This window comes from Polypterus senegalus, chromosome 3, assembly GCF_016835505.1.
Source record: "Polypterus senegalus isolate Bchr_013 chromosome 3, ASM1683550v1, whole genome shotgun sequence".
In the NCBI taxonomy this organism is placed as follows: Eukaryota; Metazoa; Chordata; class Cladistia; order Polypteriformes; family Polypteridae; genus Polypterus; species Polypterus senegalus.
In genome coordinates this window covers 109,846,636-109,862,896 of record NC_053156.1, presented here as the reverse complement: position 1 = coordinate 109,862,896, position 16,261 = coordinate 109,846,636, and the positions used below count along the sequence as shown (strand labels likewise).

The following is a 16,261-nucleotide window of genomic DNA, read 5'->3' as shown; positions in this document are numbered from 1 at the left end:
GCTCTGAAAAGTGTTTTGAAAACTTCCTAATTTGTAGAAAATAACCCTGAAATCTTCAATGTATGGTAGGCTACCTAGCAGGACACTAACAGATTAAGAAAACCTGAACATGGCCCAGTGCTAATGTATGCAGCAAGAATACTTTGAAAATCATGACCCATTGGTATTTCACAAATTTGTAACCATCTATTCAGGGCTAATTACAGTATGGAGCAGGTTACAGATCTAAATACATAATGATTCCTTCTGGAACCTTAATGTGGATGGTTTTTTGGTTCACCTATGGCATCATGCTAAAGAACCATTCTGGCACCTTTATTTTTAAGAGTGCACTATATGCCCTCAAATGTTTGAAAAATACAGATGAACTTTGTTCAGAAGTATTCTGTTATTTTTACATAGTGCTCAAGGACATTAGTGAAAATTAAGAATAATACTTTGGTGTAGGTACTGCAAAAATGCATCTGTTACTCATTTACTCCTATGTAACAAGCCCTTAACAGTGATCTTCATTACAATTGTAAACATCAGTAGATGATCTCTATGCTCTGTGGTATATTGACATGATGGTAAAAATACTTGTTAATATGAAGGATTCACAGGTCTTATACTAAATATGTAAAATCAAGAGAAATGTGTCTCAGTGAAGCTGTCTCAGGTCACAGAGTGAGATTCTGTTAGTACATCACATTGCAGAGATAAATAAACACATTACTGATGATTTGTACATGTGAAGAAGACCAGAATAAGCCTTTGTTAAGGTCTTGTTACATAAGAATAAATAAGAAAAAGAGGCATTTTTGCAGTACCTAAACTAAAGTGTAACCAAATTAAGAGAAAGTACATTTAAGAAGGAAGCAGGCTATCGTGGGTATCTAGGACAAACTATCAAGTAGTTGAAGTGATGATACTGTGAACTTTTTAAAAATACCTACATGAGATATTGAGACAATTTAGCAATGTTTTAAACATGCTTGATATTTCTTCTTGTAAAATTTGGTATGCATTATTTTGTTAATAATACTGTACTTATTTTCACTATTTCCTGAAAAGTATTTTTGTGAAATACAATTAACTGTCCAAGGAAATTGAAATATAGATTAAAATGAAAATAAAATGGAAATTAAGCAAACACTTGCAAAGTCAAGCATTAAAACATCAAAAGACTATTATTTAAAGCACTTAACCATGCCATACTTAATATAATTTTGAATTTGACAGGTGAAAAAACAAAATACAGGGTTTTATGTTACCAGTGCATGTTGATATTTTAAAGAAGAAATGGTCAAGCAAATTAAATTACATAGGGATTCTGAAAAAGGAAAGAATTCCATTACATATTCAACCACTGTGGGCTTGCTGAGAGCATACCTTTCAGCCATATCATCCAATTGTTCTTTTGGGACTGGTACTCCATTCACACTTCCTGTCTTGTGGATCTGCTGAAATACCTGTCTTTGGCCTTCAAGACTTTTTAGTACCTCCTGTTTATGGAAGATAAGATGGAGAATGATCCTAAAAATGCTTTCGGAATGTAGGAAGACAAGAGGTTTCATTTTTAGATTTCAGCTTTTGGGTTGCAAATACTCTGTTGTCATTCATGACAGCATTTGTACAAAAATATAAGTCCTACTTTTCCTGTTTACTGTATTGTCTTCTGCATGTATTGTATGTTTTGCATGGTTCATGTCATATGTGAAGTGAAAGATGAGTAATCACAGGAAAATATTAGCAAACAAAAAAGTCATAAAGAATAGTATGCTGTAAATAACTATACATACTTTCCTAATTAGCTTCATTCTTGAACATCTTGCTTCATTCTCTTGACTAAAAATTATTATTAAGACTAATAAAGAAGTACAATAACTGGAATGCTACATTTTCCTTTATCTTAATAATGGAAAACAAAACATGGATCTGGAACAGCATGCAAAGATATTCAATTACAATGTGATTCTCAAGGACTGTATCTCCGAAATGGATGTGAGCAGCAATGGTGCACCATAAGAAGCATTCATCTCTCCTTTTCTCTTCATCCTGCAAACTCAGCCTATACATACATTACGTATCACATTTTCAGAAATTCTCAAATGATTCTGCACTAATGAGGTGAATTGATAAGGGAGGAAGAAAGTAAGATTCATGTGAAGAACTCTGTTTCCTGGTTCAAAAACAAATAGTCTGCGGCTTAATACCAGCAAAACCAAGGAAATACTTTGAGCCAATGACTTATTCAGCAGAAGTGTGGAAAGAAATAGTACTTCATACCTATGGTAATATGCCTTAATAATGCCTCATTATGACTGTGTCTGCTATATTTATCTGTGGCCAAGTCAGGTGTTATCTTACTTTTAGTAAGTCTGGTGCATATTTAAGGGGGTTGTTATCAAATTAATTTACTGAGCTTCAGTAGAAAGCCAAATGTCCCATTTGGGACAAATAACGTGCTATCTATCTATCTATCTATCTATCTATCTATCTATCTATCTTTCTATCTATCTATCTATCTATCTATCTATCTATCTATCTATCTGCCTGTCTGCCTGTCTGCCTGCCTGCCTGCCTGTCTGTCTGTCTGTCTGTCTGTCTCTATTTTTAACTCTCCTGCTGGCAGACTCAGGACAAACAAGTGCAATGAGAGGCTCAACACAAGATGGTAACGAATAATCTTGTATGTGCATTAGCTAGCTCACCTTGTACTGTTCCAGTTTTCTGTGGATATTATTTGCGGTTTCTTCATGGGCCTGCTGCACAGATATTTCTTCCCTTAAGGAAATTTCAGCCCGATGTAGCCAGGCACCAATTGTTCCCAAAACTCCAGGCAGCAAATTATCAAGCTGAATATGCCATTCCAGCAACTAGAAGAAAGCAGAAGGATTTAGAAATTCTTGCTGTTTTGTTGCCTCAGTAGTGCCATTCATAAACTATGGGAGTATTGACTGTTTTTAAAGTTGAAAATAAAACCTAAGAAGCCTGTAAATAGGCTAGCAGATCTTTACACTTGGATGGAAATTTCATCACTATGTGAAAAATATTCACAACAGAACTCTAGGAGTCTGACTGGCAGCACTGCTTACAGAGTTTGTAGAATAAAGCATTACAGAGTCAAAGAATAGCTCATAAACATGGTGCTCTTCCAATAACAAAACCTTCTTTGTATTTTTGTTTGGCATGTAATAGCTCACTTTGTTTTTGTTGCTACAGGGAATGTGTTTACTGAAATGCAATTTCATTAAGTCTTCATTTGATTTCCAACTTCATCTTCACAATGAAATTTGGCTAATTCAATTTCAACATTTTTAATTAACATAAACAACATGAAAATATTTTGCAAGCCCATATGAAGTGCTCACCAAAAGAAAGTAAATAAATAAATTTGTGGTCAAACTGATAAAAGTGGTAGAGCCAAATCTAGTGTGCTTTTTAGCTAGTTATTTATTATGGTATATGTGTGGAGTTGTGGACTGTGAATGTTCTTTAGTTTTTCAATATTCACCTTTGGCCCATTTTAAAATAATGATTCATTTGCAAGTGTGTGCCCATGTGTGCAATGACTGAGTCCAGAATTGTTGAGAAGTGAATGGAAGGGGTATGCTGACATCAAAAATACAAAGGCGCTATAAGGACAGAAGCGGCTTTTGCCATTTGCAGCTATAAGTGAAGTAACTGTTCCTGTACTCATGAATGCTAGGAATGTGTAGAGAGCCAAAAGTGAGTTATTTCATGTAATTTTAATTATAATTTTACTTCCCTGTGTGCAGTGCTATCAAGATGGTCTCCCAAATCTCAGACACAAGTGAGTGGATTTGAAGATGTAATACTTTGTTGAACGTTTCTAAGTGAGCAAATATTTGTTTCTATTCAGAAGCTGTAATAGGTGTGAACAGCAAAGAAATATTATAGAAATGGACAAGTAAACCTTTTCCAAGATAATATTAAAACCAGAAAATACCCAGAGGGAGCCATGCAGTTTGGGAAAATCAAATAATTTAGCATCTAAATACTTAAGTACAATTTACAAAATAAGAGAAAAACAACAGTGCAAAACAATTGAATGATCAACTTCCTACAGACGTTGTGCCATACATCCACTTTATAATGACAAACTAAGTTGTACAAATACTCAGTTTTTGATGGTACAAGTCATCAAACTAAAGCATAATGATCCTCCACACCCTTGAAACAATCTGAAAAACATCTTAATATTTACAATTGGTTTTTATGGCAAAACATATAACTGCCGCACATTTTAATTTCTTATTACACAGAGCCATGACCTCTCTCTCTCTACAGAATTTCATCAGTGCTGAATATAAATTCACATGCACATGAGTTTTCACATGCTAATACATAATGTAGAGAGTAGTCCATAAAACATGATACACTATGATCTTAATGATCTGAAAAACGTCAGTATGACATAGATTTCTGGTGCATGGTACACTGGTAGAAACGAGACACCAGTAGGAATTCGTCAACCAGTAGATATGTTTGTATATAATAATGGTAAGTGATAGGGAGTGGGCGTTCTTTCACTTTCTGACACAACTGGCATTTCTTGCAACAACAGCCCGTCATGCTACTGCTACCCCGGAACCCTGCCACCGAAACTGTTTAAGAACACATTTACGGACTATGAAGAAGGCCCCCATCCCTCCCATAATCATTCCTCACCTTTCACTCCCCCCACCCCTTAACTCCTCTAAATTATTGCACTTTTTAGATTTGATCGTGTCTTCAGACTTTATAAAGCAATGGACTAGGAGGCATTCTGTTTCATACAAATAATTATGCTTCTTCATTAGATCTTTTGAAAAATTTTACATCAACATTAATTTGTTTAGAAAATAAACCATATAACAAGTGTGTCTTCACTATGCTGTATATATCATAGGCTCATTTTAATCTGCAGATACAATATGGAGATCTACTGTAAATTGACTTTGGCTTGTCTTTACTTAATTTTTTTTCAGGTTCATGAAAAAGGTCTGAAAGGCAAAATTAAAGTCTAGTTAATTAGGCTTGCTTGTTTTTGTTCAATGGGAAACCAAAGAAACTGAAAAGAATAGCTCTTTGAGTACTTGTTGTCAATTTTCTTTCTTTCTTTTACTGTACAGTGTATACAGTACACATTTTCAAAGATTCTACGTGTTTCTAATGGTTAGTGTAATATATACTTGCATATTTATTATTCAGTTATTCACGTTTTTAAATTTTATACTATAAAGATATTTTGACAACATTTATTATATCAGGTTACTCATCATTTTTTAAAAAAAAGCAACTTAAAACTCATTTGTTCAGGTAGGCATTTAATTTACCCTGGCATCCTGACTCTTTCTTTCAGTTTACCACTGACACAGTGGTAGTGCTGCTGCCTCACAGTAAAGAGACTAGGATTCACATTCTGGGTCCTACCTGCTTGGAGTTTGCATGTTATCCCTGTATCCTCCAAGTGCTCTGGTTTCCTTCCACAGACCAAAGACATGCAGAATAGGTAGACTGGCGACACTAAACTGGCACATGTGTGTGCTCATCCTTGTCCAGAGTTTATTCATGCATTGCCCTGTCGTTTATTCTAAAATTCTGTGACGCACTTTAAGCATAGGAAAGGTGTTATATAAATAAAATGCATTATTATAATTATATTATGATATAAATTTTTGGCCATACTGCCAACCCCTAACGTAGATGGAAACTGTGTTTTTAGTCAAAACATAACAAAACATCAGAATCCAAACAGATTACCCAAAGTCTCTTTTCAGACTGAGGTAAAGTTGTCACCCCAAAAGTGACTCCTTTTCTGAATGTCAAACAGCACAGTTGTATGCAGTGATAAACATTCATAACAAGTGATACACGTACACATAAAAATATTTCTGTATATTGTATGTACTGACAGACTTCCAGGCACTACAGTTAATTACATAAGGGTAAGGAGAAATATTTCTACACATCTATACTTTGTTCATGATGTGGTCACTTTCACACAGAAAAGCAGAGAGACATGTAGAATAGATAGCTATAAATGTGCAAGCACAGGCAGCAAAACAAAGTAAAAAAGAAAGGCAAAGAAGTTAATTATTTTATGCTGACACTCTAAACTGCTGAATGTGCAGTGAATCCTAAAAATACTCTACCTTTTATTAGCACCATATAAACAGATATCAGCAGTTTCTGCTGTACATCCTGCAGTTATCAACCTAGGTATTGTTCAATGTTTATTATATACTATGTATAAAAGCATGGTTCTGCATGGCTGTTATCAACATTGGTGACACTAAAAACCACCCTGCCAACATATCTCGAAAAACATATAACATCACAGTTGTATCTTACACCAAATATAAAATTAAGAGCATGCAGTACAGCTTACCTGGATAACATGACAAACACAAAAGAGATTAAAATGCACACAACAAATAGTTAAACAATATTTGTTTCTACACCTCAAATGATACATTTGAGACTCAGTTAAAGGTGCCCAAAACATGCATTAAAATACATGAAAAATTAAAAATAATAAATAAGTAAATAAACAAGTAAATGAATAAATGCCCAAATTCATGTTTTGTTCTTAAGAAAAAAAAATTGAAATAGGACTTACCACGGAATATACTTTCTCCAGCGCCTGCTTGACAACTGCTTGATCAACTGACAACTTCCCATCTTTTTGTACAGGCTGAATTAAGGACTCAATCTGCTTTTTTTTCATTTCATACTGTACTCGAAAACCTTTAAATTGCTGGAAACACACAAATTTTAAATGAATATTATGAAAACTAAAATAAAATAAACACTGTTACAATACATAAGCTCTTTGTACAGTAGCTATTCAGTATATACAGATAATCTGCCTAAAGCCAAAGCTTAACCCAATCGCAGCAATATTCAGTTTAGGGCAGCAAATTATCATAGACAGGAAAGTAATCCACCACACAGCGTGCTGAGAATTCGAAAGATGCAATATAAAGAAAATGTATTATTATTATTATTATTATTATTATTATTATTATTATCATCATCATCAATATACAAAGCTAATCAGCTAATCAAGATAACCAGTGACCAGATCAGGCTTTGAACCCAGTTTCCTGAGACTATGAGGAAGCTAAACTAATCCATGTGCTACTTAATGCAAATTAAGGAAAAATAAATCATTTGAATATATCACAGTGCTAACAAATTTTTGGCAATAAATCATACTATGTAGCTACTAAAGTAGAAAATAAATAAGTGAACACAGATAGGCAATTATTTCTGCTAATTTTAGTGAGGGGTGTATATATTACACATTAATAGATCTACATCAGCAGTCTAGATGGTGTACTGTACAGTCTATAAAAAAAGATAACGGCAGCAGCCCTGTCAGTAGCCAGCATAGAGAGACAAAGAAACAAATAAAATGTTACATTTGTTATCAAAAGATAGTATATTAGGGAGAGATGAACACTACCACTACTACAAAACAAAGGAAAAAAAACTGCTGGTCCTTTGGGCCTACAAAAACAAGATTTGCACTTCTATCTAACAGATGGAGTCTTTGATGTACTTTCCAATCCAAAGCACTATGTCAAGAACTGCTTAAACCCCAGGCGGGGCTACTTTGCGTTAACTTCCGAAATCACACTCCGCGTAAGGATTGTCCCACTGGAGCCACCAAGGCTGTCTTCCTATAGCTCGGTTTAACAGCCCCAGGTGTTCCTTTCATCCCAGATCCCCACTCTTAGTTAAAGGGCCAGGTAACCACCAGACTGTCTGCTTAATATAATGGGTAGCAGAGAGCCATGTATAACACAAAGACCCTCCACTTTTTAGAAATATTTTTACTTGTGTATTTTATTTCTATTACTTTACAAGAACCTTTAGTTACAGTTTGCTGATATAATTCAATAATCAAAAATGTCCATCAAAAAACCTCATGTCACTCATGTCTACTAATCCACACATCAAGTCATTCAGTCATATTCTCACAAAACACATGTATTTTTTGCTACAATACAGTTAAATAAACAACACAGAGAAATAAAAGTACTGCACAAACAGGAAGCCCCTTCACATGGGGATGTGCTTTTCACTTAAAGACCTGCCCCTCCCTGTCATTCATTGGTCAAGAGTCCAGTTTTCAATTCAAAAGTGTGTCTCTAGGTAAAGCAACTTTCTGGCATAATATACGTTCAGGCTACAAATACCTCTTCCTACTTGCATTATCTTATTTGTTAAGCAACACAGTACAAAATTGTGTCGTACCAGAATGCATTTTTTCTACATCCTTATTTTGTATTATATAGATCCAAAAGATGAATATAAATACACTGTGTATAGTATACGCATCTGTATTTGTATTTCTGTGTAAAAAAATGGCGAAATTACTTTAAGTGGAAATGCATTTTATGAGAATATAAAATGATTGTAACTGAAGTGAAATACCTGTAATGGAACAGGGCAGCATGCCACAAATGCCTCAAAGCGCACTCAGAGTATGCATGTTCTTCCTATACTCAAGCAAATTTTCACTGGCTACTTGGGTCTCTTCGCACACAAGAAAGACTTTGAATTGGAACTGCATGATTTAGTGCAATAGTATGCCCAAGAATGAACAGTTTCTAATGCTACTAGGACAGACTCAAGCTGTCCACAACCTTAGGTTAAAGAAAGAATGTTAAGAAAATAAAAGAATAGATGGAGGTATTCCAAAAAGTGATCCTAAGACAACATTTAAAGTAGACAAATTATGTTTAGTTTATTCTGATATAGGATGCACACTGTTCAATAATTGTAACTTGAGCACTAGAATTTTCTGCTCTCACCTCACAATTAATATACAGGTATGTAAAAATGTACTAGTATAATAAGTCCAGATCTTAACATACACTTTGCACAGCAATGCGAATACATATTTGCTCTTTACCTGGTATTTTTCCTGCAGGCTCCCCTCAGATGCTTGAGCTCTGCAGAGATCCCTTTCATATTGCTCCAGCCAAGCCTTCATTTCTCGCAGGGAACGTCTTTCCTCTCTCTAAAGATAAGAACAAAAGTTAAAATAAACAAGCATCAAATATGAAATCAAGAACACAAATGAGAGTCTACTGTGTGGCATACTGTAATATAATAAAAAATTCCATTGTCAAAAAATAAAGCAAGCATGTAGACACAGGATATGCTTAAAACATTGATAAGTCTTAATTATATATATATATAAATTATTTCCAAGAGAAAACCACAATTGGAAATTAAATTAGTGTCAGACACCCTCTCAAAATGTATAATTCTAATCATTAAATGTTTCAAAAGAGTGTGTTCATTATGGTTTTTACAGTTGTGCTTGAAAGTTTGTGAACCTTTTAGAATTTTCTATATTTCTGCACAAATATGAAAAATATGTAAATAAAGAGAAACCAGTTAAACAAATAAGACAAAAATATTATACTTGGTCATTTATTTATTAAGGAAAATGATCGAATATTACATATTCGTGAGTGGCAAAAGTATGTGAACCTCTAGGATTAGCAGTTAGTCTGAAGGTGAAATTAGACTCAGGTGTTTTCAATCAATGGGATGACAATCAGGTGTGAGTGGGCACCCTGTGTTATTTAAAGAACAGGGATCTATCAAAGTCTGCTCTTCACAACACATGTTTGTGGAAGTGTATCATGGCACGAACAAAGGAAATTTCTGAGGAATCAGAAAAAGAGTTGTTGATGCTCACCAGGCTGGAAAAGGTTACAAAACCATCTCTAAAGAGTTTGGACTCCACCAATCCACAGTCAGACAGATTGTGTACAAATAGAGGAAATTCAAGACCATTGTTACCCTCCCCAGGAATGGTCAACCAACAAAGATCACTCCAAGAGCAAGGCGTGTAATAGTCGGCAAGGTCACAAAAGACCCCAGGGTAACTTCTAAGCAACTGAAGGCCTCTCTCACATTGGCTAATGTTCATGTTCATGAGTCCACCATCAGGAGAACCCTGAACAACAATGGTGTGCATGGCAGGGTTGCAAGGAGAAAGCCACTGCTCTCCAAAAAAAACATTGCTGCTCGTCTGCAGTTTGCTCAAGATCACGTGGACAAACCAGAAGGCTATTGGAAGAATATTTTGTGGACGGATGAGACCAAAATAGAACTTTTTGGTTTAAATGAAAAGCATTATGTTTGGAGAAAGGAAAACACTGCATTCCAGCATAAGAACCTTATCCCATCTGTGAAACATGGTGGTGGTAGTAGTATCATGGTTTGGGCCTGTTTTGCTGCATCTGGGCCAGGACGACTTGCCTTCATTGATGGAACAATGAATTCTAAATTATATCAGAGAATTCTAAAGGAAAATGTCAGGACATCTGTCCATGAACTGAATCTCAAGAGAAGGTGAGTCATGCAACAATGACCCTAAGCACACAAGTCATTCTAGAAAAGAATGGTTAAAGAAGAATAAAGTTAATGTTTTGGAATGGCCAAGTCAAAGTCCTGACCTTAATCCAATCTAAATGTTGTGGAAGGACCTGAAGCAAGCAGTTAATGTGAGGAAACCCACCAACATCCCAGAGTTGAAGCTGTTCTGTGCGTAGGAGTGGGCAAAAATTCCTCCAAACCGGTGTGCAGGAATGATCAAAAGTTACCGGAAATGTTTAGTTGCAGTTATTGCTGCAAAGGGGGGTCACACCAGATACTGAAAGCAAAGGTTCACATACTTTTGCCACTCACAAATATGTAATATTTAATCATTTTCCTTAATAAATAAATGTCCAAGTATAATATTTTTGTCTGATTTGTTTAACTGGTTTGTCTTTATCTACTTTTAGGACTTGAGTGAAAATCTGATAATGTTTTAGGTCATATTTATGAAGAAATATAGACAATTCTAAAGGGTTCACAAACTTTCAGGCACAACTGTATATACTGCAATATACAGTATACTGCACATTTACAATTAAATCATTGCCAGATTTTGCTCTCTCATTAGAAATGTTATGTTGTTTACTGTAAAACGATTAATTAAATAATCTGGTCATGTCTTACTTAGATTTCACAGTTATATATTTTAAGTTTTTTTTGTATAGGGATTAGTTTCAGCCATTAAAACTATGTGTGGACAAGAAGCAGTAGAGGGCTAAAAATTTCCTTGACCAATCCCTTTAACTGATGTGAATAAGTTATAAACAAAGCCAAAGATTATTTTATTTATTAAAGGTCTCTTGGGTTATTTCTCTTAATCCTTTCCATGTTTGCATCTTATCCCCTGTGCTAGCGGAGTAAACTACAGCTCTCTGTCAACCTTCTATTGGATAACAATGGGTCATTAATTGTATGATTGGTTCAAAAATGGACAGATAGATAAAGAGTGTCTTCAAGTTTGTTGCTAGTTCCCACAGACAGACTAGCTTACTCATTATAAGCACTGTGCAGACCAGGGGTGTCATGTATAACCGGTGCATACGCACAGAAACGTTGCATAAGAACGTTTCCACATTCAAATCGTGATATATAAACCTAAACTTGCCGTAAAGCCACGCACATTTCCACGGTACCTCATACCCTGTCGTACGCAAGTTCTGCGCTCGGTTTTGTAGACTGGCAGCACCCAGCGTCAAAGCAGTGCTACTGTTCCTGTGTGGTTATCCTTTCTTTTTTAGATCAACATCCCTGACGCAGCTTTATAAATACACTAAAATTAACCGCATGTTGTTTATTAGTTTAATGTGCAGCATTCACCTGGATGATGCAATGGCAGCCATTTTGCACCAATATACTCACCACACATTAGCTGTTAGGTGGTGAAGGGGTGAGAGACAGTTAGCCAATCAGAGACAGGGAATGACCAGGCCGTGGTGGACAGTTTAGCCAGGACATCAGGATACACGCATGCATTACATCTCATCCGAAGGATGGCGCCATTTTTACAGCACAGTGTCCCCATCACTGCACTGGGGCATTGGGATCCACATTCAGAGCACAGGGAAGGCACCCCCTGCTGACCTCACCAACACCTCTTCTAGCAGCAACCCAAGCTTTTTCCTAGTTGGTCTCCCATTCAAGTATTGGCCAGGCCTGAACATGCTTAGCTTCAGGTGGATAACTTCTTCTGAAGCGCATGTGGTATGGCTGCTGGCAAAGTGGAACCATAATGCACACTGAACAGCTATAGCATATATCTGTAGTTCTAAAGCACTCTGAGGTAGTTTCCCCTACAGAAAGGCAATACATAATGTAAATACTGCTTGCTTGTGAGGTCTTCACATCATATGGCAGGTTGAAAAATTTTTGGAATGGAAAAATTCTTTTAGAATAGTGTAAAATTAATAAAACTTTAAATAGATTAAATCACATTAGTGATCCATACAGCATTCTCTTTGCTTTGTGGAATATTAAACATTACATTATTTAAATTAATAGAAATTGTCTTGCTAAGGACATACAGCCTTGTCCAAAAGACTGCACTAACAACTGTTGCTTATTCTCAACTTTATCATTAAAAAGAATCCAATTCATGCAGTTAATTGTGTCAGTTTTGTTATTGTACTGCCAAATTTTCCTACCAACGTGTAATTTTACTAGGGCAGGACCGCCATTTCAGTTCAACTAGACCATTCTCTGATTTTTTCAATGAACACTATCCTTATTTGTTGATTATACTTTTAACATAAAACAATTAAATTTGTGGTAGACATGGAATTGTTTTAATAGCTTTAACATTCTACAAATTCTTTTTAAACATATTAGTGCAAACTCGCTACTTGGCAAACATATTCCTCAATCTTTTTCACCTACTGCTATATAAGGTTGTTTTCCCACCCCTGAGATATTCAGCACTTCCAGCTAAAGCTTAATAGACTCCTACCTGCAGGAATTGCACGCACATAAATCCCAGGCAGCACTGCCCAATTTGATGCTGCCCAGGGCCTCTTAGCACACACCAGTACAATTTCAACTAATGATAAACACAACATGACCTGTCTATTAAAACAATTCCTGCAGGCTCTCAGCATTTACTGCATATTCTGAGCAAAAACAATTGCTTGGATTTTGTACAGTAACCAGTTTTAATTATTTGCTTCCTAACAATAATAATACTACTATAGCTACTACTAATAATAATAATAACTTAATCACTAGGTAAATTACAAGTAATAGATTAAAAATATTTGATATCTCTTGCCTTACATGTACTGTCACCATTTGTCCTATGCCTTTGTTCAGTATCGTCATGTGTTTCAATCTATTTTGGCATGTATTTCTTCTCAAAATAGGGCTACTGTAAAACCTGCTTCACAGTCTCTGTCATTTTAAGGCATGTTGCTCACCTCCACTATGCCTTTTGACTGCCACCAGTGGTAGACTGACCCCCATTAGCTGCTTTGAAAACAACATTCATACTCCTGCAAACACCGCCCATGTTTGAAGGAGACTCCCAGCATTCTTCCTATGCCTCTTCTTGGCATCCTCATGTGAGTCACCCTCTCTTTCTTGGTGCTTACTACATTAATTACATTTGACTGAGCAAACCAAGAAAATTTGACCAAAGCCAAAGTGACCAATCAGATTTCTCCAAGGTATCGGACATACACACACACACACACACACACATGCACACACACACACATACAGTAGTATTTTTATTAAATAGTTGATATTAATAATGAGGCACAGTATCTAAGGCATTGGATTTTAAACAAGTTTGCTGTTTCAGCTCCTTCTTCCAGCTCACTAGATATGCTTGTGTATAAAATATTTAAGTAAACAACTATAATACAACCTTATTGTGTTAAATATTGTAAATGTAGTATAAATAAAATGCATTAATCTTATCACTTTTATTATTAATATTATTATTATTATTTAGTTCTCCAATGAACAAGGACTATGTATCTTCATTTTTATCATTTGAGTTTGTTGCACTTGTAGAACTCTGGGTTATTTTAAACATAATATATTGGTTTCGACATGATTACATCATCACCGTTGCCACACTCCAATCCTTGCCATGAGCCAATGAATATGTTTATCTTATCTTATCTCTTGTGAAAATATTCCTACCCCAGTATCAAATAGACAGCTAAATGTTTAGCTATATCCACGCTAGCCGTGTTTAGACTTTATTTATTTTGTCATTTAAAGATTAAATAAAATACAGGGTTGGATATTATGATCCGTTTATGCAAAACTATATATAACCCTTTCCAGGCGGCAGTCTCTATGATTTCTGGTTAAACTTTGGCCTTTGTGACCATGAAATGGAGAGATGTATTATAAATCATTAAAAACATTCCAACCACTAATTTTGCGCCTTGGTTTGAGATTTACTACAAAGATCCGGGCAATTGCAATCGAAACTGAATAACAAATACTTAATCAAATGCTAAGCAGTAATACTCGCCTAATAACATAAACATAACTTTCTCGAGCGCACTTAATCCAACTCAGCATCAGGATGAGCCAGAGAGTATCCCTGTAGTATTAAGTGCAAGACAGGAACCAGACGTAGAAGGGTGCCAATTCATTGTAGATCTCACTCATGCGCACAACTACACAGGGCCTATTTAGAGGTGCCATTTAACTTAACGCACACAACTCTAGGAGAATTACCAGAATTGCTAAAGAAAAACAAACATAAAGTGATAACATACAAACTCCACGCTGACAGTGGCTAAGTATGGCATTCAACTCCAGAAAGTGAATCCATGAGTTAGTTAGACTTTGCCACACTAAAAACAAATACAACTTACCAAAAATAATTAATTCTTATATGCCAGAGCAAAATACTCTTCAATCACATGAATCAAGCATGATTGCCTCACCAGCATTCATATTAAGTGTAATTTTTGTAAACAAAAGAAACAAAAGACTTGATGTATCCATAAACATAAATCTTTGCTGCTTGTGCACTAACATCATACTAAGATATGTTTACCCATTCTCATTCTTACTTGCAGCCAAACAAAAGAAGCTGTCATATATACAGAATATTGGTAAGTGTTGCATTGTATTGATGGGAACTGCAATGTATCTCTACTGATGACTGGGGAAATGCAGATACTATAGTAAATCTGTGTTCGGTGCTATTTATTGGTGAGCTCAGTTCAATGTACATGCTAAAGAGAAGGAGAAATGTTTCTGAAGAAGTTTACAAAGATAAAAGATAATAATAATCATCTTAAAGATAAGAAACACTCCATGTATTAATTATGTTACATTGGTAAAATGCTGCAATACTCAAAAACAATTCAGAATTCATAAATTCTAAACCAGCAGTTTGAGATTATACAGAAAGCCCCTACCTTTTTTATGCTTTCACTCTATTTACCAAATTACTAAATTGAAGTGGAAATTACAAGAAACCTAAACTTAATTCACTTTCAAATGTATGAGGAGACTCAGGCTATTTAGGCAGCATCAGACAGAAGGCGAGAATTAAAGCTGGAAAGTGCACCAGTCCATCACAGGGCACAATTACCCCCACTGCTATACTCACTCATACAGAGGAAATTCTGAGTTACTGATCGACCTCACCAGCATGTCTACGGGATGTGGGAGCAACACCAGAGTACTTCTGTTTCCTGAAACAGTTATCAGCTGTGTGTTAAATGTAGTTGCTCTGCCAGCTTGAGACTTGGGGAAGTGACAAGGCTGTGATTGTAGAGAATTTATTCTTGGAACTAGAACAGACAATCATATTAGATAAACAGGAGTTATTCTGCACTCCATGGACTTGCAGAAGCACTGTGTGTTTGAGCATAGTTAATGTTGCATTGTTTATTATATTTTTATGTAATCCAGTTTTTTGATATCAGACATTGACTATTTTATATCCATTTGTACTACTCTTTCATAATACCCTACACTGCAAAATGGTGCGTGTTCCCACTTAACCAAAGAATGTGTTACCAAAGAATGTTTTGACTTCAACATAGTCAAATAGTGTTCTGTGTTAGATAGATAATGTTAAGAAAGGATCTGTATCTGCAGGTGTGTAATTACAGAACTTTTCCATCACAAGAATGGTGGCATAATATAACATTAGTACACACTAAAAACTATGGGTACAATTATTTACAGCATCACATCACTGTAAAACCATTATTATAAAACACTGTTTGCCTATCAAATGGAGAAAAATAATAAGTACTAATTTTACAGGATATGTTTAGATTTCTGCATCCCACATTCCTATCAATAACAGGATATCATCAGAGGGAATAGTATACTCAGGCATCCCATGAGGTTACCATAAATAAACTAGAGAGAATATTCAATGTATATACAA

At 35.4% G+C, this 16,261-nt stretch overlaps 1 protein-coding gene across 7 annotated transcripts in view; it reads right to left on the bottom strand.

Annotated features, from left to right (window-relative positions):
• Positions 1–16,261, bottom strand: part of LOC120525468 (nesprin-1-like) — a 305,232-nt gene that overhangs the window by 266,914 nt on the left and 22,057 nt on the right. For all 7 annotated transcript variants that reach the window (XM_039747791.1, XM_039747789.1, XM_039747790.1 and 4 more), the window contains exons 7-10: positions 8,912–9,019; positions 6,608–6,745; positions 2,694–2,858; positions 1,372–1,484 (exon numbers count right to left, since the gene is read on the bottom strand). In XM_039747791.1, coding sequence (XP_039603725.1) covers positions 1,372–1,484; positions 2,694–2,858; positions 6,608–6,745; positions 8,912–9,019 — 524 coding nt within the window. The remainder of the gene's footprint in view (positions 1–1,371; positions 1,485–2,693; positions 2,859–6,607; positions 6,746–8,911; positions 9,020–16,261) is intronic.